This window comes from Antedon bifida, chromosome 4 (genome assembly GCF_963402885.1).
Source record: "Antedon bifida chromosome 4, ecAntBifi1.1, whole genome shotgun sequence".
NCBI lineage: Eukaryota > Metazoa > Echinodermata > Crinoidea > Comatulida > Antedonidae > Antedon > Antedon bifida.
The window spans coordinates 4630190-4657013 of record NC_136229.1 but is presented as its reverse complement, the minus strand read 5'-3'; the positions used below and the strand labels follow the sequence as shown (position 1 = coordinate 4657013).

Here is a 26824-nt window from a genome sequence, read left to right as displayed (position 1 = left end):
AGGTAATTATGGAAAAGTGGAAATGAGGAAGTAGATAAAGATAGATACATTTTATTGAACAAACGCTTTTGTATCAGCGGCACACAAAAAACAAAGAGAAAAGTATCAAAAATAACATTTAAGTCTTAAATAAGAAGCGAATTATACAAGTACAATGAAATAGTAAAAACAAGGTAATCTTACAGATCGAACAATACTTAACCTATATGATGCGTATTAAATTGTTGTTCATAATATGAAATAAAAGGGGTGGTTGACGCTACAAGAAGAATAAAAGGCCTTTTAAAAAATGAAAAATCTGGCTCCTCTCCCATGTTTATCGTAGTTTCGATATTACTGTAAATTGGTTGTTACAGAATTTGACGACAGCGTTTCTCTGTGATAAGGAACAGCGGTAAAAATCAAAAGTAACATAAACAAAAAATGTATGTAAATTCGACAAATAAAATTATGATTCCGGCGCGCGATTTCCGTAGCAGTCTGAAAAATGTAGCCTAACTACAAAAAATAAAGTCAAATGTTAATTTAATTGAAAACACTGAACATACAATTTGTCTAGCCCTTAAAAAAAATACTTTTAATAATAATTTTCATGGAATTATGCTTGTTAGTTACGCGTCTAGTCGGCAGCAGACTTTTCTGCAATAAATCATAAATTTGACATTTCTATCGATCTTTTGTGATCAAAGGAAATGTTAATATTGGTTCCATACAAAGTTAAATTTCCATGAATTGAAAATATAATGTTGATTCATTGTACTTTATGGATTTTGTAAAAATAATTACGTTTGATACGGTAATAAAAACATAGACACAAAACGCGGAGCGGCCGAGCGGTTTCCGCTCACGATGGATATAGATTCTACGTGGGACAAGCTACGCGGCGGTTTTTTTATTACCGTTACTGCTCGTCTGTGTAAATTGACCTTAACGCGGAAAAAAGAGATGTGCCGGCGGCTTTAGCTGTGAGATCGTCAGGCCCACATAGAAGGATTATTCATTGATGATGCGTTAGGCCCTCATAGAAGGATTATTCATTGATTATGTACAGTTGTGAGTGACCGTTGTTGTCATTAAGATGACCGGATCCATTCATCAACCAAAGCTAACCGTTTTTATCCCTGTGGTTTTGTTGCAAATATAATATTTCAGGATGTTTTGTTTAATTAGCAACCCGAATTAATCGGCTTTAGGAGTGATAACACATCCTTAAAGGGTATCTCCGGGTTTCAAATGTATAGTGTTTATTATATAAACATTTGACCTACAAACCTGATGATTTCAGGCTTACGAATGAAAGTCATTGAAAATCATTAAAATATGTATCTTTGTCCTGTGCGCCACTTTTTTTTTTTTATTAAGTGGGGCTTATTTCCGAGGCTTGTTCTTATACTTGTCGTCGAAAAATAAGTGGGGTTATTCCAGGGAGTAACTCCCTGGTTATTAAAACGATAAAAGTATTTAAAAAACGGTAAAAATTATAGGCCGACATCCAGGAAACAAACGGAAATACAGAAACGAATAAAAAGCATAAATATCGAGGTAAAAGAGATTTTAAAACTGTACTGCACTATAGTCAAGATATAAGGTTATAGGCCTACTGTTATAAAAGAACAGATCATTCATTAAAGCTTGGTTACCACTAGCGACGCAACGCAACCGACGCAACGTAAGGAAATGCCCTTCCAATAATTGTGTTTGCCCCCGTTGTTGCGTGAAATCAAACTGATGATTTGATTTCCCGTAGCGATGTTTGTAGCACTGTTGCGTCGTCGGTTTCCCACTTGTGATTACGCAATACAGCACTTTGCGTCGATACGTCGCACTCGCTGCGTTGCGTTCTAGTGGGAACCACGCTTTAGCAGCGAAAAGAAACATGGGATTGCACTTTTTCTGTATTTTTACATTTAGGTTGTTGATATTTACACGTCTTAGCTTCATGTTACTACTATTATTCACTGGAAACCATATCAAAATATATCTTGTACACCACTACGGGAAGCTACCGTAACCTTTAAATTATTAGTTATTGTTAAATAAGTGTGAAAACATGGCTCAACATATGACGGTCGTTTACGTCAAAAAAGTCTTCGAATACTGGTCATCAATTATCCGTTTCAACTTATTAGCAATTAACAGTATTATTATATTACTTAGCATTTTTTACGAGGTTTTTTTCGTCATAGTTACAAGGTACGAAATGACGCAACGATGGTTTGTGACGTAACCAATCGATGAACAAAGTTTTTAAAAGATGTGGGCGTTCTATAATCTATTAATGGGTTATTAATTTATAGCACCATAATTAGAAATGCAATAAGCGTATTGTATAATTATTCTCTGAGATAGTTGATTGATGACTTAAGCGAGACCAAAAACGTTCATATTAAAATGCATTTTATTTTTGTGGAAATAAGCGTCATCAGTATTTTATGGGGTTATTATTACATTTATTTTATCATTTTTAAATTATAACACAAATATAATGAGAGAAATATTGCGTCACTCCGGTAGTAAACGTTAGTGTCACCGTGACTTAGTGCACCGTCACTTAGTGGTTGACATGCTGGCTTCCCAGAGACTTCTGTTCAAATCATGTCACATACTCAAACGATTTTCTGACGTCCAGTAGACCACAGAGAAACTTGGTATAGAAATTACGAGTTTATCGTGTGGTGTGCTTGAAAGAAAATTAGTTAATGTTTATCTTTAAGTACTCTAATAAGTGCGAACATATTTTGATATCAGTGAAGTTCGAGTCTTGAAATCCCATTCTGCCCTGGATCTAAGGTTTTGCCATATATTGTGACGTAATGACCAATTTACACAGACAGCGGTAATAACGGTAAGCGGAAACCCGCGTTATAGCTTGTCCCACGTATCTATCCTGAGCGGGAACCGCCCGTAATAATCTCATCATACCGCTAGCTTTCCACACTTACTTGTGAATTGAGGGTAATACAATTCTCGCGTTTTGGGGGGAAAACTTTCCTGGGGATATCTATCTATATTAATATTACTGTTACCGCTCGTCTGTGAAAATTGGCCATTATTGTTGCTGCGGCACTCATGTTGGGTAGGCCTATATGTAAACGTGAGAACCGGCAACATTCAAACATAGCAGCAAAACGAGAATGATATAGCACTGGAATACGTATACAATTCAACTCAGTACATAGGCCTACATTGCTTAATTAGGCTATGTTCAATATAGTTTGTGGCCTTCTAACAAAAGTTTCCACTTTCATTTCGAACATTGCCATCGTCATAATTAATCCTCAGTAATCCGCAATTAATAACATAGTCTACATTTAAACTTTATTGTTATCAAATGGCGCCGTGGACAACATTAATTGAACGTTAATTATCAGTGTTCCCTTTATATTCGCGTACAATACGTCTATAATTTCTGCTGTTAAGTGTATAACATTAAAGACGAAACCATAATATGTCTGTATTGCCCACATAGGAAATTCCCATGTGTTATAATCCAAATCAATTCATTTATGTGTGAGAAAAAGTAGATCCTATGGGATTTTGAAGGGAATAAAGGGATTATGATTAAAATAGATATATAATGCATAATAATGCTTTAAAAATGTGGGCGGAGATTAAATATATTTTCTTTCATTTTGGTGGAATACTTCATCTATTTTAACTGTGCCAATCGTAATATTCTGACAGTGACCTGGTCATTTTCGGGGTACTTTTCATCATCGTCACAATACTTCGTCAGGATGGCAGCAGACCTCAAGGTTTCAACGGAATGGTGGGTCTTCATTCCAGACAAGTTTCGTTTTAAAAACCACAAAGAAACTGTAAGTTTTAGACAATAAATTGTTTTGTAATCTAAAATACAATACATTACAATATCTGTTACCGACATCCGATTGTTATTTTCACGTTTTACGGAGGGACGTCTGCTCGTGACGTAACGAGTTACCGCGAATTGACATTTTGATGACCGACGCGGTGCGATGGTACGTTTTGTCTTCCACAACAATTATACCGCATTTCCGCAGCCTGACACTTCGCTTTACTATTAAAGACATTGGATTTGATTTCAGCTTTATTAGTATTTTCGCCGATATCTACCTGAGACGCGGTACAACAAAAGGTGACTGTCGCATTGAAGAAACAACTGCAAACTTGAACTTTTTCACCTGTGCTTAAGCAGATAGATAGGTAAGTTTATTTAGCATACTTTTATGCGCTATAAATATGTCTGCACCAACAATACATGATGCGTAATATTAAACTGTGTATCATTTTTTAATTGAAAAAAAATTAATGAACTACCATCATAGGACAATATAAAAAAGACGAAAATCTGTGTAATGTTCCTTTAAATCTATTATTATCATTAATCTGTTAAATTTTATTCTCTCACTGATGTGCAATATTCCGATTCCGATGCAAGTTATTACCCCTTTCACACCAAAAGCAAAACTCCGGAGACACTCCGGAGACACCCCGGAGTTGACGCCCCGCTGTTTGGTGTGAAAGGTAAAATCAAGCAACTCCGGAGTTTAAAACTGCGGGGTTGAACAGCTGAACATTCTCCGGAGAGCGAACTGCGGGGACACCCCGGTGTTTTGGTGTGAAAGGTACCAACATCAAACTCCGGAGTGTTTCGGGTCAAAAGGTCATCCTCACACGATCACTCATTGCTTTAGTTTTATTTCAAAATACTTTAAATATTTGTACAAAATATATAGCGGGTTTAAAAAATAATAAGTAGTATCAATAAAACATTATATTACTTCTGAGACTTTTGAAAGTAATTATTAAATTAAAAATATTGTTAATTAAAATTATTCTAATGATCGTCGCTATGTAAACAAAAAAAATAGAGGGCGACATTTACAATTTTATTTTATTAACCCCGGTGGCGCTAGGTTGGTGTGAAAGGGGTATCTCCGGAGTTTCTCGACGTTTTGAATGGTCATAAGAGAGCTTTCGCTATCTCGATCGGGAACGAGCCGCCGAGAAAGTAAGGGTTTTTTGTGTATGACGTCATTAGTTTATGTGAAATTTTAATTAACTAATGCTCGTAGCCCGAGATACAGGAGCTGGTTCTCGTCTGCAAAATCGAGAAATACACGACGTCGCGACATGGTGAGTTAAACTTTTGACCAATAGCAAAAAACGTTTCATGTACTTTTCCTGATATAAGTTATTAAAATAAGAATTATACTCATCTCAACACTAATCTAAATTATATATTTGTGAACTTTCTGTAGGCCTAGGCCTAGGTAGGCCTAGGCCTAGGTAGGCCTAGTCAGAAAACATTTAGTTTAGGCCTAGGCTAGCCTACGCCTAGAGGAGGAGGCGGCCTAAACTAGCATAGGCCTAGGCTAGTTTAGGCGGTGTAGGTGCCAGGGCCTCCGATCCTACTTACTAATACTACTAGGCCTAGGCTAGCCACTAATGGCTTGTATAATTTATTAAACAGCTAGGGCCTAACTTATAACTAGGCTAGGCCTAATTAGCTGTAAAAATATTATATTCTCCACCAAAATATTTACAATTTTATTTAACAGGAGCTGTTAAATAAAGAGCTTGGACTGGGTCAGAAAGAAAATAGGTAAGTCGTCATTTAAAATGATCAATTATTCGATCGATTATTGATTATTTTCGTTATGGAACTTTTCTGTATAGGCCTAATATTAATAATGAGTGTTAAAAACACTGAATGGTCTATTTTAATAGTATTATGAAAATAGTTGAAATCATATCATAACTTTTATTTCTTTATAGCAAAAAAACCATAAGGTATTGCGCAGCAACGGACATAATGCTGCTGAAGGAGGTCCTGTCACTAAACCCTTATGAAAATGGAGAAAAATGGAACGATGTGGCTTCAAATTTCAATGTTGCCCTCAAGGTGTTTCGTCCATCCACCTTGCAGGTAAACACGAGATCAGTTAAAGAGAGGGTTGAAAAGCTCTTGAGGATATTTAAGTCGCAGCAGTTAGAATCACTAAGAAAGTAAGTGTATTTATGAATTCTTCATAGTTAACATAACTATTTGGAAACATAAAGTAAAAATGAGGTATGTAAGCTTTTCTAATGTCTCTACAAAATAAAGACATCTGCATAAAAAAAGGTAATAATACTTTTCACCCACTGTGCTAAATAAATAAATGTATGTATAAAGTTTTCATTAACCTGCTTTTAAATTACCAGAAATTCAATGTAATTTTGCAGATCGGGATGTGCTGAAGAATATTCAGAGAGAGAACAGCTGTTAACAGAACTAACTACCCTGAAGGATGAGAGCCAGAAGCCACAAATCAAGCAAAATACTAAATCAGAGGTGTTGTTTGAATCAGGTTTAGAAATTAGAAAAAGAGCATTGGAAACATTGGGTCCAGTAAATAGAGGTTAGTTACTCTATATATATAAAGTTAAAGTAATTATAAACTTTAACTCTTTGAAAACAAGCATGAACATTTTACCCTGGGTGGTGACCAGCAATGATTAGCAAAATCATATGTAAAACCTCATTCAGTGAAAAAAAAAAATCTATTTGATTGGTCCCATATTTTATATTCTAAAATATATCATTACAAATTATGTCATAAAACTGAAAACCCAGACTTTTTTCCAAAACATCTTCAGAAAGGGTCAATACTTGCAAAATTTATAATGGTGTTATACTGTACTTTGTTTTTATATTTTATGGCAGATAAAACCAGTGAAAAAAAAAAGCTGAAGACAAATTCACTTCATAATTATACAACTATGAAGAATAGAGAACTGGATCTTAAGGAAAGGGAGTTGGAGGTTAGAAGGCAAGAGCTGCAGTTGCAGAGGGAGGAGGCCGTTTTTAGAAGAGAGAGAGAAAAAGAAGAGAGGGACGCACTAATAGAGTGTTTGAAGGCATTTGCCAATAAATAATTTATTTATTCTCACTATTCAACTAATAAACATTAATTATTTATATATTAAAGATGTATTGTCCCTTTGACTAATTCCAAAAAAATTAAAAATAAAAAATTTCGAAAAAAGGTGGCTCATTTTGAAGTATCATAATAATTATTAACTAACACCAAAAATGTTTTTAAAAAAAATCATTAAACTGAAATACAGACGTTTTTTGTTAAGAAAATAACTCTGACTTCCAGTCAAAGTTTTCGCTCAAAACATATCCCATAATGAAACGCGCTTGTTTGGCTACTCTGTATGCATAATCATAAAACTTCCTTATGATCTGTGTGAAAATACCTTCTCAACCATGTCGAGTTGTAAACAATCCTAATTAGCATATGCATAATGCGTACCCATGGTTTGAAATCTTTGTTTACTTTCGCTCGCGACGATTTTCCAGATGAAATGTAATCAAACTAATTTACCTGTTAATTACGTAAACTTGTTGTTTTTCGCTCGAATTTTCAACTTAAAGTGAATAACTTTAATATTACTTTGATATGGCCACTTTAAATTTAGAATATTTTTACCTTTATTTTTTTGTGTTTCAAGGGACAATACATAAATATGAAATTTAGCATAGTAGACTGTTTATAAATATAGTAATTGAAAAGTAATTTTGACCTATGGTAGTAGTAGTGCAATAAATACATTTTGCAATTGATAATTATGTTGAGGATCTATTATAGTTTTCAATTAAGCGTTGCCCAAATACTCCTCGAGTGTTGGGGGTTCAACTTCAAAAAATGATCCAGTTACTGACCCATACAAACAAGTATGACAATTGGTTAGCAAACCAGCCACAATATAGTATTTTGCCACTGGTTGTAAAAACACCTTAAGGTCTTTCTTGAAGTCCACAAAAGCCCAGTTCTGTAGTATCTTTCCAAATACCCACTCCACACAAACACGTACAGAAGACATGGCAGCATTGAACTCCTGCTGACGCTGATCTAAGTTTGCAGCTCCTTGTCTGAATGGTGAAATCAGCCATGGGCGTATAGGATACGCTGGATCTCCATACAAGCAGTAATGACCTCCCTCTTGAGTTTGTGGCAAGGCACTAAGTTGGTCTTGAATGCCACTTTCTCTTAAAATCCCTGCATCATGCCGACGTCCTTCAACTGGACCATATAGATTTCCAATTAGCCCGTTTGGAAGAACAATTGACTGAAACTTCAAAGCATGAACTCTTTTGTGTCCATTGAAGACAGCACGTTGAAAACGTGTAGGACGGCATATGGCACGTACAGTCCCATCTATAAATCCAAAACAGTTATTCAGTGGTGCACCCTTTGCATGAATCACCTCAGAGTAGAATGATAGATGATCTTCATCGAGCCATGGTTGGTCTAATTGAGTAAGTAAGTGATTGTGTTCAGTGTAAATTAAATCAATGGTTTCATTGATGGCTAAGGATAGAGTGGATGAAGGCCTTCCAAATAATTGTTCAAGATCAGTGAGTCTATTAGGAAACGCAAGGCGTCTTAATGTCATGCAGAGAGCATCTTCTGCAGCAACAATGCAATTGTTTCTGCATACAATGTTTACTGGCAGACGCAGAACTCTTATCAACCTCCGGATGTTTTCCTTTGAAAACCGAAATTTATCAACGCACTGGGCATTAGATAAATTGTCAAGATTGAAACGTTCGTAATTGACATCAAAAGTTGATGAATTTCTTCTTTCAAATACCTGTCTATCTAAAGCGTACTGTAATAGATCCTCATCATGATTATCAATTGCAAAATCTACCAAATTTTCGGCCATTTTCACGTTACTTTAATAGTACTCTAGGACCTGGGCCTAGATTAGTTACGATCGAGTGTACACAGTACTACTACTACTACAGTAGTTTGTTTTTGTTTATATCGTCTGCTTTGAAGCGTATCAGAACTCTGCTGCCACCTATAGTTTTCATATTATCGGTGATCGAGGATACGAAACTACATTGTTCTTAAAACAAGTACGAGATCGAGAACCGGTAATTAATGCTGGTTCTCGTTCCCGATCCGAGATAGCGAAAGCTCTCTATAAACCCCGGGGTGTCTCCGGAGACTCTCCGGAGTTTTGGTGTGAAAGGGGTATATATGAGTTTTTATTTCGTTTAAGTTATGATGGAAAGCATAATAAAAATAATAAATAAATAGGATAATTAATTGGAGGAAAGGTATTTATAACTGTTGTAGAGTAGACATCCGGATGGATTTATTGAAAGTGTATCGCAATTTTAGCAATGAATGAAATAAATCAATGATATCTCCTGACCTAATTATTCTAATTATTAAGTTAAAATGTGTATATTTATTTAGGTCACGTTGAATCATGACTTCAGGAGATAATATGCCTCCGTGTTGCCAACATGGGGAATTGTCCTCCTTTTTTAATATTGGGGAGATGCGTCATGCAAGTTCTAAAACAACCTGAATTCAGTGGCATAACACAGAGGCATGAGGCCCCCGGTTTAGGAACCCTAAGTGACCCTCCAACGCTGGAGTTTTTAACCTTTTTCGACATATTTTAATGCCTGTTTTTGCTATGGGCACTGCTCATGGCCCCCATAAGAACGGGGCCCCTTGGTTTAGCCAGTGAGCGGTCATATCTGAGTCGTTACGCCACTGGGGAAGAGGCATCATGCAAGTCTAAAACAGCATGAATTTAACTTTACTAGGCCTAAAGCTCTATCTACACTGTCAAACTACTTGACAAAAAAAAGTGTGATGTACCCAAATATGGTAGTGATATGCTTAAATATGGTAGTACTATGACATCATCATGTCCATTATGGGCACATCACATTTTTTGTCACATAATGTTTGATAGTGTAGAGAGAGCTTTACAGAGATATGGGATAGGGGACAATGACATAATAAATAGTCATTCATCTAGGCCTAAACTGCTCTCTGTCAAACCGAGTAATATGGCAAATATACACTTCAACTTGGGAATACTGTAAGCCTAACATCATCCATTAACTTCACGTACATCACTCTCCGTGCAATTACTAAAGTAATACTATAGACAATAAGTAATTTAACATATGACCATGCACATTAAGCAACTTTAAGGAAGATAGTGTTATTATAATTCTAGAATATTATACGAAATTAATATATTTAAACTAATTGTTTTTATTTTGTATATAATCCATACATTATTGATTCGTATTAGGTAAATTGATACTGGTGTTAACAAAACCTAAGCTTAAAGTGTCTTTCCGAGTTATTCTTTCCAAGATAATTAATGGTCATTAAAAATAATAATGTTTTTTCTGAATATACCATGTACATTTAAACTTTAGCCTGAATTGGATCGAAAAAAAAGTATTTACTTCGAAAAACATAATTTAAAGATGTATTTTACCCATTTAAAATGTTTTTTTAAACATTTTTGTTGAATATACCATATTAATGTCACTTAATTGTTTTTTCAATTTGACCAAAAATTGGATCAAAAAAAATATATATTTACCTGAAATATACTGTAATTTAACGCAATACTCAAATTTACTGGAAGTCAATGGGTTTTTGGTTGAATTTAACCGTGAATTTTTTCTTTTTATATGTGAAAACATTTTTTTTTAGTTTTTTATCTACGGAAGTGATTAACTTTATTAAAACTGCGAAATGTCCTATTCGAAGTATTATCAATCTTCATTTTCCATGTTTTTGGGGGACAATATATTTTTAAGCTTCCGTACTACATTGTACCAGTTTGCAAGTATGGAGGTGAAGAATCTGATGCGAGGACATTTTGTACTAAAATCGCACATAAATTGAAAATTTGGAATGAATGAAGGGGTACAAGGGCTGGTGCCATTTAAAAAAAACTTTTCTCTGCCATTTTCATGATATGCCTATTATTATCTATCCTATCTTATATAAGTGTCATTCGATTTGTGGGATATAGTTACACTACTTCCATTACGTTAGATAATGGCATTATGATTTACACACAACAATATCATGTTTAGGTTATTTTTATTCTCAAATAATAAAGGATAAATAATAGAAAGCAATCATCAGCTATTATGTAAAACCGACGCTTCATATTTTTATCAAAAATAGATTTACTACCCGATGGGGCTTTACACAAGTTTAATCGGTCTAGCACATAATGCCATATTCGAGTTGTGGTTAGTGGGCAGGCCATACAGGATGATTACTATTGCTCGTTATTTTTAACATTTACACACTCACTCATTCATAGATGTTTGGAAGGCTCCCATTTTTAAATCCAAGTACTTTGCGAACAAGCGTTTATTTTAATCGTCCCGGCGGTATATTGGCTGATGAAAGTGTTAAATTATAACTCGTAGCGCTGACAAGTCACGTTTAAAACATATACTATTTGACACGAGGATTTGTTGAGTGGGGGATTAATCACATTGGAACAGGTTTTTTTCTAAACTTAACTTCTGTCCGCAGTTGTTGAGTAGATGGTTGTTTGCGGGCTTGTATGCTCAGCGCGACGTGTTCAAATTATAGAAATAACTATTTAAAGGAACTATACCACAACTAAGGTAAGAGAGTGAATATATCTTTGGTACCATTGATTGACGTTTGTAATACGTACCACATTGAAACTTGTCAAAAGGTTGATGCTTACGTTGCTATTCAGAAGTGTATAATGTGTAAGTTTTTTGTCAAGCTAGTTTAGAGCCAATGTCATTCTTCATAACGAATAACAATGCAGTATGTTGTCTGCGGTGACGTGTATATATACAATAATTTTCAACAAAATGATACGTGTGGATAATGTGATTATTCCTTATTAAAACAATTGTTCATATATCTTGTTGAACGTAAAGTAAAGGTTTGTTTATTTGCCATGGAATATTTAACCAACTCTCAAATCACAAGAAGCTCTTTATTTTCCAGAATTTCTTACATTTTCAAATCATATATAGCTTCATCAAAGCGTTATAAACTTGTATTAATACTATTTCGGCTCTCATTGAATCTCAAACAATTAATATTACTTAACATTATCGACATAATAGAGTCGTATAGCGTTCTTTCTTTTAATCTAATTTAAAGAGTGACACATTTTGACAAATTGAAAAAAAATTCGCCAGACAAACTAGGTTTTTAATTCACAGCCAGGAATAGATTTCTTCTAAACAGATAGTTTCAAAATTATAGGAAATTTATTTAAATAGATAATTTAAAAGATAATTTACTAGCGCATCCTATATTAACTTGTCATCAGCAAGAAAAACATGTTTTTTAACACATAGAGTAACTATATCTGTGTTATATCCAATCTGTCTATTTTGTAGACATTGTTTTGACAGGAAAAAGAGCGTGTTACGATGTAGAACAAGCAATAGGCTTAAGCTTGCAAGACAAACATATATTGACCTAAGGCCAAGAACGATCTCATTTATATAATTAGGTCATTTTATTCATAATGACAAGCAAAATATGAAATAAAAATAATAATAAAATATGTACAAGTTGTTGATTTTTTAGAAAATGTAAATAAAATATTTTCATAATTTATACATGATTATCTGCTCAAATCAAAGAAATTATGATTTCCGCAACTACAGATTTTAGGTCAACATAAGTTAATAAAGCTCTGTCTACACTATAAAACTTTATGTGACAAAAAAATGTGATGTGCCCATATATGGACATGATGATGTCATATCACTACCATATTTGGCCACACATTTTATTTGTCAAACTAGTTTGATAGTGTAGACAGAACTTTACAAGTAGGCCTGAAAGTATATGCCCTATAACATTACAATTTAATGGCAAGTAAAAAGGAAAGAATACTCTAACATAAGATTAACTAAAAAATTAACGACTTCATCTAACAATATATAAACAAATAATGTATTTTGTTGAAAAGAAGAAGACAAAAAAGCCAATGCAAATATAATATGTATTATAATATAACTATAATAACATAACATAAACAGATACTACTATTATTAATTGCCTAACTATACAAATCCATGTTTCCATGTGACAAATAGTTTGGAAGAGATCCAATTCTTGAATACATAGACGTAAATATTTGTTCGACAAATATATAAGACCTATGTCTTTACTGAGCAGTCTTATTACAGGAATAACATTGGCCTAACTCTATACCCTTGACCTGAAAGAGTTAGAAACTATAGGACACTTATGGAGCATCTAAAGCTCTGTCTACACTATCAAACTGTATGTGACAAGCAAATGTGATGTGACCATATATGGACACGATGACGTCATATCACTACCATATTTGGCCATATCACTATACCATATTTGGGCACATCACGGTTTTTTTTTGTCAAACTAGTTTGATAGTATTAACAGAGCTTAATATAGGGTTTATTCTACATCGTCAATTACCATATTTTGTTTGTATTATTATTCAGTAAGGTGTGCCGAACTTATTAATCTTGGTAAAGCCTTCCGATGAACTTTTAATATTACCGGTACCCGAGGCATGACCTGTATTCGACTATTTAAACTGTTGCGCATGCGTAGTAGGCATATAGAACACAGACGTATCCTGGTTAATGGGATAGGATGACGTATGCAGCAACCACTAATATATCAATCACTGTATTATGACTAACCCATCCTTATACCAGTACTCCAACCATACGTAAAAAAGCGACCAACACCCACACTGTATTGATACCACACATAGAGACACCATTTGACACGACGCGACGCTGTCTCTTCGTGATCTCACTACGACAACATGCCACAATAATTGTAACTCCATAACCCGATCGTAAGTGTACTAAAGCTGACTAAATATCATTTAGTTACACAAAGTTTACCTAAGTTAGTTATTGATTTATTAATATAATAATCAATAATTAATCAATCATATTAAGGTGGTATAAATAATAGGTGGAATGGTCGACAACAAACAACAACAAAAAATCGGAAAAAAAAAACTTTTTGATTTTATAATATACCGGTATATGTTTGATTGAGCTTGAATAATTAGGCCTACACTAAAGTCATGAAGTAATTCTATAATACTGTTTTACTGTAAAAAGAGTGGTCACTTTTTTTAGGAAGTCTTAAAAGAAAGCCACACTAGTTAACGATTTTCACTCAATACAAAGTTAAATACTTGATATAATTGTTATGCACTTTGTAAACCACACTCTTAAAAAGTGAAACAGTGTAATACGTCACTGACATTGTTTTTTCTTTAACGTAGCAGATCGTTCTTCTTCGTTTCAGACAGAAATGCTGTTAAATACGATTATATTTATTGTGACTTTGCACAGTACAGCCGTCGATATAGTATCATCGAAGAGTTGGTATTCTGTACATGGTCAAGCCTCCTGCAACTCCTGCTGTCTGCCGGTTGAACATCTTGAAATGGAAGATGACACACCGCCGCCATGTTCTAGCGTCAATGTGGGACTCACCAAGAAACAAAATGCCCAAGTTCGACTGGCTAAGCCTAAATATAAGCAGTACAGAAAGAAGTTATTAAATGGAAAACGTCCAAATGTCACTGTCGTTACGTTTGATGACAGTGACCAAATTAATAGCATTCTAGAAAGGTAATATGTTCTCTTTGGATTATGTACGCCGGTAAACCTCTGTCTACACTTATGAAACTAGTTTGACAAAAAAAAGGTGTGATGTACCTACATATTATGGTAGTTGTGCTCAAATATGGTAGTGATATGACATCACCATGTCCATATGGGCACATTACATTTTGTTGTCACATGAAGTTTGATAGTGTAAACAGAGCTCCGATTCCTTCGCAAAACAAAACATAAATGCTTGATAATAATTCTTGAATTTGTATATTTAAAAAATCTCTATTTTTTTCTACAAAAGTGATTGATGTTGTTTACAATCTTTTTCTTTAACTAAGTGTACGGTATACTTAAAACGTGATAACATATTTTCAGATTTTTACAAAATTTGAAATAATTTTTCTGCAGATTTGGAGATTTGTTTAAAGATAAGAGGCCACGTAAATTACCGAAGCCTTCAAGTGACCAGCCATATATAAAAACAGAACCAATACAGAACGACGAAGGAGAAGACGGTTACCGTGCGCCGCTATGGAACCCTATTCCAACCCCGAAGCCGGGCAGCTACCGCAGCTGGACTTACACGTACTCTTCCAGGACACATCCTATCACTTACACAGGAACGTCTAATTCGAAGTACCGTACTCAAACCGTCGTTGGAAAGAGGAAAAGACGTGACACCACAAGCACGAAACAAATTGAAGTGTGTCCGAGGAGAGAATCGTGGCAAGATTTGAACTTGGCTCTTAATGCAAAGGGGAAATTAGTTCAGATCGTTCAGGTAATTAAAAACTATGGTTGTTAATCGTGGTTCCCACTTGTGGCGCAACGTAACTGTAGATAGCAGTTCATTTTTTTTTGCTCTTCTTTAATTTACAAGCTAACGAGGTAATACTGAAAAAAACGTTAAAATTAAAAGATGATTTAGATTTAGAAAGATTCAGAATAAAAACACATTGTTTGTTTATAATACTACGTGTTTTTATCTCTTTCAGCTGCCAAACAATCAGAAACAATGGGTATTAGAGGACGTTTGTTCCAAGAAGACGTCACCAATACTACCAAACGTCTCCTGTCAAAATCGAGCTCGAACTATTACTGCTGTTGTTGTTCCTTTAAGTGGTTCAAAAGGATCCACTGAAATACAAGTGCAGGAAATTCAAGTCCATTGCTGCACAGCGTACTATACAATTCCTTGATCACTCCATCTGAATCGCAATTTCTGAACATTGAACAAATATAGGTATTAGGTATATATTAGGTCGTTTGTATTTCCTACATTTAAGTAGCATTGACTATGACGAAACTATAGATTTCAAATGTTACACATGGCAGAAACAATGTTGATTAAGCTCTGTCTACACTATCAAACTTTATGTGACAACAAAATGTGATGTGCCCATATATGGACACGATGATGTCATATATCACTACCATATTTGGGCGCATCACACACTTTTTTTGTCAAAATAGTTTGATAGTGTAGACAGAGCTTAATAAACACAGACATAGACAATGTTTGGCACTTGCTGAATACGGTACTCTTCTTCATGTTTATTAAACAGCAAAGGTCTCGAAGAAGTTCTAACACGAGCAAACTCGCAGTTTGCAAACAAGTTTGACAAAGTTTCCTAGTAAACTCTGTCTACACTTAGAAAACGTTATCAAACTTTGTAAACTGTAAGTTTTCTAGAGTGTAGACTATAAGACATTCGCTTAGATATTATGGCAGTTGACCATTCTGAGCTTCGAAACTAAAAAAAATAGGTCGTATATTGAATGGTCTAAAATTATTTTAAGAATGGCCACATGCTGGGAGGTATATGGATATATCTTGAAAGTGGGATGGAAGGCCTCTGACATTTTTCAGTCATTTAAACTCTCTTACTCGTATTATTTCAAGCTTGAACAATCATCATGACAACATTCGTATTCCCAATAGGCATAATTATAATAATAACACAAGGAAACAGATGTCTGCGCTAAGTTCAAGTTTGTCATAAAAATATAATTGATTAATTTAGATTGTTTACACAAGTTTGTTCGTTTTGACGAATTCTTTGAAAGTTATACAGTATTATAATTTATTGCTCACCATTTTCTCTCTTTGAACTTTAAGCTATTTCTACACTATTAAACTTGATGTGACAAAAAATGTGATGTGCCCATATATGGACATAATGCTGTCATATCACTACCATATTTGGGCATATTACTACCATTTGTCGCACGTCTTTTTTTGGTATGCAAAAAAAACCCAACATAATACCTATTGTAGACCTATCGTACTAAATTAATTATTAATTGTTTAATAGAATTGAATTATTCTTGAAAATAAATTTATAAAAAGATAAATATTATATATATACTGTTTGGCATCTAATTTGGAATGAATTGTAGCGATCGAGTTGATAGTTTTGAAACTATTTTCACAGTAATATTTTGTAAACCACGGTATGATAACAACAATTGAACAAAAATAATTATTTTATAAGATGTATAAAAATTGTTATTAGAATAAATTATTACTAATATTATCCTGCGTCTGTAAAAGGCTATACTTAATTTAATTAGTATCAGTAATTTGATATAGAATAATACTGCGTTAAGCAGTTGAATGTACAGATTTAGTTAATTCAGCGCAGCAGACAGAAAGTTTAGTAAAAAATAAATGTTTTGAAAAAAAGTCTTTGTACACTTTTTGAATAGTTAGAACAATCGCAATAACGGCAAGCTCGGAAACGGTGGGGTTGGGAAATTAACCCTCGCGCGCGAAATGAAAGCTTCAAAAACTACGTATCACAATGTACAGCATTCATTTCGAAAAGAAGCCTCTTTAATATGTCATGATATGAGTTTCTTTTATTCATCCATAAGACAATTTAGTAAAAAAGCATAAAAACATCAATATAACGCAGTGAAATATGGACGAAAAGGAAGGAGAGAAAAAAGGCAACTACATGCCTATCGAACTCAACTTCCAATTCTTTTTAGAAGATATCAAGCAAATCATGTAAAAATTAATTAATATCAAAGTACAGTACAAGTATAATTTATATAATACAAAGTAAAAGTTCAGGTAACATTTAAAATTTGATGAGAATTACCGTCACAGCAAAATTGTTTTGACTTTAGTTTTAAAAGGTTTCCCACAATCAATTTATCGAACATTTATTGGAATTACGTTCCATATTTTTGTGCCTATAAAGGTAATGCAAAATTGACCAGATGTAGTATCTGCCTTAGGCTGGTATAGATTTCCCTAACTTCTGTCTGGTTTGATATGGATGGGTAATAGGTGTAACATATTTGTTTAAATTTTGTAAAAAGTAATCTAAAAAAAGAAGCCGAAGCCCTCTCAAGATTCCATAAGAGAAGACCAATTGACTTGTTTTCGTGGTTTTAAGTGGTATCAAACTTAGATGATGCACTGTCAGAGTTGTGAGCTCTTTTTAGATAAAGTCTAAAGCCTTGTTTACAATATCAAACTGGTTTGACAAAAAAGAAGTGTGATGTGCCAAATATGGTAGTGTGGTAGTTTTCACATCAAGTTTAATAGTGTATAGACAGAGCTTTATATATAGGCATGTAATGGTGACTTCTGTGCTTATGGTGTCAGTATCTCAGTGCTCTCATAAACTGTCTTGGACTGACGCATGCGCCAATGATGAGATATCGTATAATTGTTTTCCACACTAAGTCAAAAGATTACCCTAAAGCCTTGTTAATATTCAGAATATCAATTTGTGCTCTGCAAAAAATGTTGATATCCAATTTGACACGAACTAATCATTAATATAATCTGAACGACGTCTGGTCACACAATCGGAAAAACACCGATATTAAGTATTATATAAGGCACTGGGGAATACAAAGGAAAAGGGGGATTGAATGAAATACTGCTATTATGCCTTATCTAACAAATGACGAGTCATTCTGGCAAATTGAGACATTAAAAACTAAAGCTCCAGTGATTATTCAACAACAAAAAAGTGTCTGCCACAATCAAGGAACCGCGACCATTACGCCAATAGGGTCGCTACAAGTAGGGAGCCTACTATTATTATTTAAAAGTCCAGCGTCTACGCATGGAGTTATAATAACTCCATGGTCTACGTACCAGTTGATCTACGATAAAAAAAAAGTATGCATCGTAAACTTTATTGCCAAATTAATTTATTACAGTAGGCTTAATTAATTGTAATTAAACTGAGGTGATTGAAACGAGGCATAGAGCCTTAATCTTGATTTTTTAAAAAGGATCGAACCCAAAAGGATTAAGCGCGCCACACTGCCAAAGTATTGTGAAAATAATTATGATATATATGTATAACTGAAATTTTAGCGTTCTGTCGTCGGCGATAGGCCTAATTATGAAGTAAATGAGTGTCATAATGTTGATGTTTGAAAAGGAAGTGTCTAAATCTCATTACTTTTAACCTTTCGAAATCAAGATTACACTCGAAGTCACGACTTTGTCTATCGAACAATTACGTTTAATAAACTAACTTCATATTTTATTTATTTCATCGAATAAATGAGTTTAAAGGTTATTAATTAGGTATAATGTACGTTTAAAGGGAAGGTTTAGAGGCCCTGCAAAGCAAAATCAGCTACCGCCCGGATAATTATGAAAACGAAACTACTGTAATATTGTATGTCGACTGTCATGATATGCCTTCTGTTGAATATAAACAATGGTGGTATAGTGATTGAAAATATTCATCTGGTTTGTAGTAATAAGCTATTTGAAATGTTAGTTTACTATTGTTGGTTTGAAAAAAAGAATTTCAAATAATGGTGGTATAGGTTTTCATTTTATTTGTGTTTTTAAATTATGATAATAACATTTATGCATTGTAATTTATACATGTACTACAGTTATAGACCTACTTTATAAAAAATACACTGCAGATGGATTAACAAAAATATATGATAGGCCTACTGTATGTTTGATTATTGATGAAACCAGGGAGATGTAAAATTATTATGAAACGAAATAGCGACACCAACGTTATCGAAACAACAAGCACGACATTCTCAGTTCTGGATGTGTGGTGAGGTCCTATTATTGATTGATGTTTTTTTATCATAATATGATAAAAAAACATCAATACATGGGATGTAAATAAGTCCAAGATAACGTTTCCCAGGTAAGTGCGTACACGTTGGCTACTTCTTTATGTAAATACCGATTAATTTTTATGTTAAAGTATTAGTTATCGAGTACTATTGCTGATTTGTTTTACATCTAGTATAAGCCTATTATTTGTAGGCCTAACTAAAAGTGCGAAGACTTGCGGAAGTGCCTGACTAACCACCTGCGTGGGAGGTATGGTAAGGCTATCTAGTAGAGAGCTAGGCCTAGATCAAGAGTACTGTATTGTAGGGCCTAGCTATATGACAATCCGGTTCAAGATTAATGCACACCTCAATCAATATGATATGTTTATAGATAAGACACAATTTAAATAGCATAATAATGGAGGCTCTAGCCTAGATTTGTAAAAAGAAAATTGTAATCCTCTCATCACACACACACAGCTACAGTAGTAGGCCTATATATTTTAGAATAGACTGTTGTTGTGTTCTGTCTACTGTCCTGAAAATGTAGGCCTAGGCATAATATTTCTGAATTTAAATGAATTTATATCTGTAATAATATTAATATAATAATAATTTTCTTTTCTAAAAGGTGCAGACAACGTAGTATCAATTATTGTCTCCAAAAAAAGCAGAATCATTTTATATGGCAGGCCAGGATATAACACAGAAGCCTAGTATGGATTGGCTAAACAATCGTGGACTGTGGTTTTCGTACGCTGTTGCAGTGTATGTCTTGCACCTAGTGTTTCTCATTATGCCGTTTCTTAGTTCGGGGACAGCGTGGACACTGACAGTTGCTGTCCATGCGGTGGTAAGTATAAATAGACTGTTATGGATTTGACACTTAAGAGGTTGTATGTGGTGGGCGTCTTTATTTATGAAATATTACATCCTTTAAAAAGCAGCTAAGTTTCACTTATAAATGATTGTTTTTGCAGCTCAACTATATCTTTATGCACTATTTCAAAGGCTCAATCTTATTTGAAGATCAAGGCAAGTCACGATACCTGACCATGTGGGAACAGATAGACGGGGAGGAGCAGTTCACTGCTACAAGAAAGTTTTTCACTATTGTACCAATTGTTTTGTAAGTAGATGGAAAATTTAGAAGTCCTCGTAGAAACTAAAAATTGGGATTAGGCTCTTATTTTTCCCATCCCTCACTTATTTCCTTTCCCTCATCTTCCTCTTTTCCCTCCTATTCCTCTTTCCCCTCCTCTCCCTCTTCTCTTTTTCAATCCACTCCCTTCTTTCCTTCTCCTCTTCCTGCTCGTATTCCTCTTTCCCTTACTCTTTCCCACTTCCCTGTTCTCTCCATATTCTCTCTTTCCCCATTCCTTTTTCCATCCCTCACTTTTTTCCGTTTTCTCCTATTCCTTCCTTCTCCTCCTATTCCTCTTTTCCTTTCCATTCTTTTTCCCTCTTCCCTGTTCTCTCCATATTCTCTCCTTCTCAATTCCTTTTCCCTTCCCTCCCTTCTTCCTCTTTCCCCTCCTTTTCCTTCCTTCCCCTCCTCTCCCTTCATTCCCCTCCTCTCCCTTCATTCCCCTCCTCTCCCTTCATTCCCCTCCTCTCCCTCTTTCCCTTCCTCTACCTCTTTGTGGGTAAAACGCTTGACTTTCTTTTTACTGTATGCACGGTTTTATGATAAAATAACATTGAGTATCTGTATAAATATAATTTTATAGTGATAAGTTTTTCAAAATAAACTAACCTCAATGTAAAGTGGACTTTTCCTTGGTAAATTCTCATGTTGATAATAATAAATCGTTTTCATATCTTGCATTTATTATAGATTTTTTGCTGCCAGTTTCTACACAAAATGTGATCCGACACATTTCATGTACAACAGTGTGTTCACAACTATGTCAGTTTTACCCAAGTTTCCAGTTTTCCATCGTGTTAGAATATTTGGCATCAACAAGTATTAAGCAACAAGATCAAAATGCATAAATAAAAAACTGCTGAATGAAGACTAATGCAATAATCAATGCTTAAGAGGGCGCCTGTTTGCCGCTTTCAGCATTGTTAGAATGATGTCCTGAATGTTAATTCTGTAAGGTTTTTTGATGGACTGAATCTTTAAATTCTTCAAAAAAGCGTCCATGGAGCGTACCGTATGCAAACAGCCACAATACAACATTAATGTGCCTCTTGCAATATGGAAATTGGTATCGTATGGATTGTGAGAACATAGAGCGGTTGAAAGTGTGTAGATAAGGGGTTGTACAAAGACTATTGTGCACAACTGACAGGTCAGAGGTCACAAACTTGTAAATATGCTCAGTGTTATTAAGTAAATCGTAGTTAAGTTAAAAAGTATATTATTTATGGAAACGTATTTCAAACCTTTTAAGCTCTGTCTACACTAATCATACTAGTTTGACAAGTGTGATGTGCCCAAATATGGTAGTGATATGTCATCATCATGTCCATATATGGGCACATCACTTTTCATCATTTTTTTTCACATAAAGTTTGATAGTGTAGAATTATTACTCCATGTGTAGACAGAGCTTTACTGTATAGGTAATGCAGTAATTTTTTGTTTAATTTCGGTATCAGACAGTATTCATTTTTGCAGGGTTTATAGTACTGCAGTAACCAGTACTACCGACCATAGTTTAACTGCAATCTTTAAATACTAAACTAAGAATTTAGAAATTGATGCAACATTACTGAAGTAGAACATTGTTTAAATGTTTCCTAAAATAATTTTATCAAGTTAGTGTAGAATATTAGAATAATACCACAGTGGCGTAACGCAGTGAGAAAAGGCCCCTGGTTTAGCACTCCTAAGGGACCCTCCAACACTGGGTAGTTTGTACTGCTCTGCAGGCCTTGTCTTTTGAAAATCATAGGTGTGCTACAAATAGCACTCCTCAATACATTCAGGGGTGCTGTAGGTGTGCTGTTTGTATTTTGGTGTGTAAAAGTTTACCAAATTAAGGCGTGTTGTAAATCGCACTCCTCAAGGGCAGTTTAGGAGCGTGTTAGGTGAGTGATCGCACTCACTCACCTTAAAAGACAAGGCCTGGCTCTGGAGCCCCTTGAGCTCTGTAGCCCCTTAAACTCTAGAGCCTCTGTGTTTAGCTAGTGAGTGCTCATAGCCGTTACGCTACTGCACATATATATATAAAACCATAGTAGTCCATGTTAACATTGTAGTAAGCACACATACACATATCTAGAACTTGCACTGTTGGGTTATTTAACTCCCTGGTGGAGTATGCTGTAGTGTTAGAGGAATTTGATTGCCATTTTGTGCCAGAAAAAAAATTATATTGTTGGTAAAATGGTTATCACAAAACTTTGACGTTCATGGTTTGAATCTTTTTAATAATTATTTTGTCTTCACAAGTATTAATAAAGATGTATTGCCTCCTGAAAAAATAATTTTTGTTGAATATGCCATTTTGATGTTCCATGATAGTTATTCACTTTGACCAAAAATTGGATCGAAAAAAAAAACAACATTTATTTACCTGATGAAAAAACTGTAATTTAAAGCCAAACATAAATTGGCTGCCAGTCAATGGGTTTTTGGTTGAATTATCAGTTTGTTTTGTCTTTTTATAAGTTAAAAAAAAATATTTTTTTTCATATTTTTTTCTGTGGAAGTGATTAACTTTATTGAATATACAAAATTACCTATTCAAACTCTGGTTAATAATCTTCATTTTTCATGTTTTGGGGGAAAATACATTTTTAATAATAGACAGTATAGTAGTATATATAGTAGTGAGGTGTTTAGGTTGGTTTTCTACTAGGACGCAACACAAGGATTAGTCTGGTAAAAAGATAAAATAGTTTAGCACATATGGCGTTTCATATGTATACTACTTGAGCTTGTAAACTGTATTTTCAGACTGGTTGACTAACATAAAAAAGACAATAAATACAGACTTGGGGCAAGTCTACATAAGGATGTACACAGTGTTACAATTATATGATACAAGATGCATCAACCAATCTGTCACTTGTGAAAATTAGTTTAGTGTAAGTTGTGTTGCATTGCTTCTTTGTGGGACTTAAGCTCGGAGAGACTGTTAAAAGTAGGTCGGTGGCCTACTAGTGATTGGATAATTTTATATCAATTTTTTAGTTATTAAATTGCACACTTTTGTTCATTATGCACCAACAAATATTGCTTTTTCATAGTCTTTTATTAAGTAATCATTATATCAAGATATTCTGTCGGGATAGTGGAAAAGTAGAAATGTGACTGAAAGTAAAATAAAATTAAGAGTGACAAATCGTCGAGTCAATTTAGTTTACAAATAAGAATGTTTTTAGGGGTTGAATGAATGAATATTTTTGTGAAAGTATTGACTGTTCTATTCTATCTTAATGAATTCTCTCCATTCAACCAAGGCTATGATTTCAACAAATAAAAACATTATTTATTCATCTTTAAGCTCTGTCTACACTATCAAACTAGTTTGACAAAAAAAGTGTGATGTGCCTAAATATGGTAGTGATATGCCCAAATATGTTAGTAATATGACATCATCATGTCCATATATGGGCACATCACATTTTATTGTGTAGACAGAGCTTTATACTATTTTTGAGTAAACATTTATTCAAATCGATCAAATGTTGAATGCTAGGCCATAGAATAAAGGCAGATTTTCAAAGCATTTAATCAGCGTTGCAGGGTGGGTTCTTCTTTCCCTGTATCATCACAATATTTCTTTACTAGAGGCTGACCATGTAAAAGTAGTGGCTTCAATTGTTGAAATATGAAAAAATAAATGCTTGTCAGGTGATACCAAATCAACCAATCAAATGGCACCAATTCAATGTGTGTTAAGCTCTGTCTACACTATTAAACTAGTTCGACAAAAAAGGTGCCCAAATATGGTAGTGATATGACATCATCATGCCGATATATTGGCACAGCACATTTTTTTTGTCACATAAAGTTTGATAGTTTTCCTCATTTATCTTGTGCCACCAATTTTCTTTGTAATCTGTGTATTCAATCTCTATTACTGTGTACTATAGTTTATTGCTGAAAAAATGTTATTTCTAAGCATTAGATATACAAGAAATGGATGGATGACCCAGGTATTAAGATGATATGTACAACAGAAAGATATCAAACAACAACTTTCTCCATTAATTTCTTTATTAATATTACTACTGTAGTATTTGAAACTGAATAAACCGTTAAAAATATTAAGTTGTTTCCACGCTAAATTTTAGTACTATTATTTTACTTGCACATGCTGCATCTACATTTCTGTATGATTATTTTGATAGTAATGTTTCTAGGGAAGTTTGTATTTCTTGACCATGTTTCCATATTTTCATGGCAGGTTTTAATGTGCCCTGTTTATCTGCAACATACTTGTTAATCGTCTTCTCCAGCCTATACCCCTTCCTCGCAAACACCATGTCCTCTTCTCTTAAACCAGTACATGGACAGAAATCGTTCCCCCCGTCACCAACAACAACCACGACATCATACGTCTTGCCGACTTCTTTACATCGCTCCAGATGATCTTTCAGAACTTGGTTCTTGCAGAGGTTGGCAGGGCATCTCTGACACTTATGCTTGTGGTAGTGCTTGACGGAGAGACGTCCTTTGTGGAATTCGGCAGGATTGGTGTACACAGCATCGATGGAATCCAATAAACCTGCATCTTTTAGGATACAATCTATAAATATTTTATTAGAATCTGAAACTATAATACAATCTATTGATGATGTCTTTGCTTGAAACTGCAGGAGCTCCTTCATTCCTCCAACATACGGAATCTTTTTCATGTGGCTCAGGATCTTTTCTGGTTTCACATCCCTGGAGTGCATAAACTTGAAGATTTCATCCATGTAGTCTGTCCAGCTTTGATGAAGTTGATATCGTGATTTGATATCACTGGGAACTGTTTTGTCTGGACACAACTGCACAATCCATGTGTCTGAATTATCATCTATAACCGTGTGGTCAAAATCACATGCTAGTAAAATCTTCATGGCTGGTAGCTTGATACAGATTCAACAACCTAGAAAAAGGAGATGGCTTGTTATTGTATACAGTAGATGTGCTTTTATACTTCTCGTACATATAATTATTAACAAATTATTTAATTAACACAAAATAACTTCTGTACCTTATTAATTGTATACTCAAAATATCTATATAAGTTAAGCCCACAGTAGGCTGGCTAGAGTTGGCTCTGGCATCCCAGGTTCACCACCTTTCTTGAATCCTAGGTTTAAATATTAAACAAAATTATAAATAATTTTAACAAAAATGTCAAGCATGATTCACTCAATTCAATATAAATAGATTCAAATGTTAACTTTAAAATTATGATTTACAGTAAACACATTTTTAAGAATAAAAGATACAAAATAAATCTGCTAGGCTATTGGCCTTTTTATATTATTACTCTTTATGAGCAAATTCCATTAATTATTATTGTATACTATTTTACATACAATTTCAATATTAGCACGGTGCTCGTGGTGTGTATGCCGCTTATCTAGGCTAGCGGTTTATGCCTAGATAGCCTAACTAGCTAGGCCTGTGTGCTGTTTACGTAGGTAGAAAGATTGGTGATCATTTGTGACATTATTAACTTACCAAGATACAAAATAAATGGAATAAAACCAAAATGAAAGGTTAATTTAGCTGCTCTCATTACACTTAATAATCTATTTTTGGCCCCAGGGGTTAATTTTGGCATTTTAAACGATTACAATACCACCGGAATCTCCAAACTACGACTCGAGACCACTCGACTTTAAAAAAGGCTTGCGATTGCGAACCACATGGTCTCCAGGTAAGTTCAGGTATCCGTTTTGGAACTTGTGAATGTTCCCGTTTTACTAACTGTGGAACGCGAAAACGGCCATTTTAAGTAGGCCTACAACAGTTTTGCAATTATTGTTTAGTCTCTTATAATTACAGGATGAAGATATAATCACTAATCAATTTACGTTTCCTTTTATCTTATATGATAACCAATAATTAACACGAAGTGTATACAAAGAATTAGAGGGGCGAAATCTGAGCGAAAAAACTTGTGAGAGCAGGAAATAGCAACATTGATATTCTTAGAAAAAAAAATCGATAGGAATCCTAAGAGGGAAAAATGAATGATGAATGATATTATTAAAATAATAATAAACTATCCTCATTGCTAAGAAAGAAAATAGAATGACATATAAAACTTAAAATTAATTACAATATCGGAAAAATTAATTACAATACCGGAAGAGAACTTTAGGTCATGAGTCCACCAACAAACA

At 34.2% G+C, this 26824-nt stretch overlaps 4 protein-coding genes across 8 annotated transcripts; 3 read left to right on the top strand and 1 right to left on the bottom strand.

Moving 5' to 3' along the window:
• Positions 1-4062: 4062 nt before the first annotated feature.
• On the top strand, positions 4063-17035 carry LOC144839967 (uncharacterized). Of its 2 annotated transcripts, none has more exons than XM_078695569.1 (4): positions 4063-4185; positions 14142-14470; positions 14864-15236; positions 15451-17035. In XM_078695569.1, exons 2-4 carry the CDS (start codon positions 14148-14150, stop codon positions 15652-15654), a joined length of 900 nt encoding a protein of 299 aa, XP_078551695.1. In that variant the 5' UTR covers positions 4063-4185; positions 14142-14147; the 3' UTR covers positions 15655-17035. The 2 variants fall into 2 exon arrangements, with proteins under 2 accessions (XP_078551695.1, XP_078551694.1); XM_078695568.1 differs by lacking the exon at positions 4063-4185 and adding an exon at positions 11192-11455.
• On the top strand, positions 4431-6903 carry LOC144839972 (uncharacterized). 2 transcript variants are annotated; one of them, XM_078695574.1, is made up of 5 exons: positions 4431-5118; positions 5544-5587; positions 5761-5991; positions 6211-6386; positions 6692-6903. In XM_078695574.1, the coding sequence occupies exons 1-5, from the start codon at positions 5116-5118 to the stop codon at positions 6901-6903; spliced, it is 666 nt and encodes a 221-aa protein (XP_078551700.1). In that variant the 5' UTR covers positions 4431-5115. The 2 variants fall into 2 exon arrangements, with proteins under 2 accessions (XP_078551700.1, XP_078551701.1); XM_078695575.1 differs by having other exon boundaries at positions 4431-5122; positions 5547-5587.
• Positions 17036-19572: 2537 nt separating the features above from the next.
• Positions 19573-23817, top strand: LOC144839982 (ORM1-like protein 1). 3 transcript variants are annotated; one of them, XR_013611819.1, is made up of 5 exons: positions 19573-19608; positions 20157-20372; positions 20500-20648; positions 21357-22385; positions 22594-23817. XR_013611819.1 is itself a non-coding variant. In XM_078695590.1 (4 exons), the coding sequence occupies exons 2-4, from the start codon at positions 20205-20207 to the stop codon at positions 21490-21492; spliced, it is 453 nt and encodes a 150-aa protein (XP_078551716.1). In that variant the 5' UTR covers positions 19573-19608; positions 20157-20204; the 3' UTR covers positions 21493-23817. The 3 variants fall into 3 exon arrangements, 2 of the variants coding, with proteins under 2 accessions (XP_078551716.1, XP_078551717.1); XM_078695590.1 differs by having other exon boundaries at positions 21357-23817; XM_078695591.1 differs by having other exon boundaries at positions 20151-20372; positions 21357-23817.
• Positions 23818-24677: 860 nt separating this feature from the next.
• Positions 24678-26297, bottom strand: LOC144839971 (pyridoxal phosphate phosphatase PHOSPHO2-like). Its single transcript, XM_078695573.1, has 3 exons — positions 26157-26297; positions 25681-25779; positions 24678-25572 (listed from the first exon to the last, which is right to left on the bottom strand). The coding sequence occupies exon 3, from the start codon at positions 25541-25543 to the stop codon at positions 24818-24820; it is 726 nt and encodes a 241-aa protein (XP_078551699.1). The 5' UTR covers positions 25544-25572; positions 25681-25779; positions 26157-26297; the 3' UTR covers positions 24678-24817.
• Between the last annotated feature and the right edge of the window lie 527 nt (positions 26298-26824).

Excerpts from the sequence above, each read along its gene's own strand:
- LOC144839972 (XM_078695574.1), top strand. Across the intron at positions 5,588-5,760 it reads CTGGGTCAGAAAGAAAATAG|CAAAAAAACCATAAGGTATT; the intron begins GTAAGTCGTCAT and ends ATTTCTTTATAG. Across the intron at positions 5,992-6,210 it reads CAGTTAGAATCACTAAGAAA|ATCGGGATGTGCTGAAGAAT; the intron begins GTAAGTGTATTT and ends GTAATTTTGCAG.
- LOC144839967 (XM_078695569.1), top strand. The coding sequence starts at position 14,148 with ATGCTGTTAAATACGATTATATTTATTGTGACTTTGCACAGTACAGCC. Across the intron at positions 14,471-14,863 it reads ATTAATAGCATTCTAGAAAG|ATTTGGAGATTTGTTTAAAG; the intron begins GTAATATGTTCT and ends ATTTTTCTGCAG. Across the intron at positions 15,237-15,450 it reads AATTAGTTCAGATCGTTCAG|CTGCCAAACAATCAGAAACA; the intron begins GTAATTAAAAAC and ends TATCTCTTTCAG.
- LOC144839982 (XM_078695590.1), top strand. The coding sequence starts at position 20,205 with ATGGCAGGCCAGGATATAACACAGAAGCCTAGTATGGATTGGCTAAAC. Across the intron at positions 20,373-20,499 it reads CAGTTGCTGTCCATGCGGTG|CTCAACTATATCTTTATGCA; the intron begins GTAAGTATAAAT and ends TTGTTTTTGCAG. Across the intron at positions 20,649-21,356 it reads ACTATTGTACCAATTGTTTT|ATTTTTTGCTGCCAGTTTCT; the intron begins GTAAGTAGATGG and ends CATTTATTATAG.
- LOC144839971 (XM_078695573.1), bottom strand. The coding sequence starts at position 25,543 with ATGAAGATTTTACTAGCATGTGATTTTGACCACACGGTTATAGATGAT.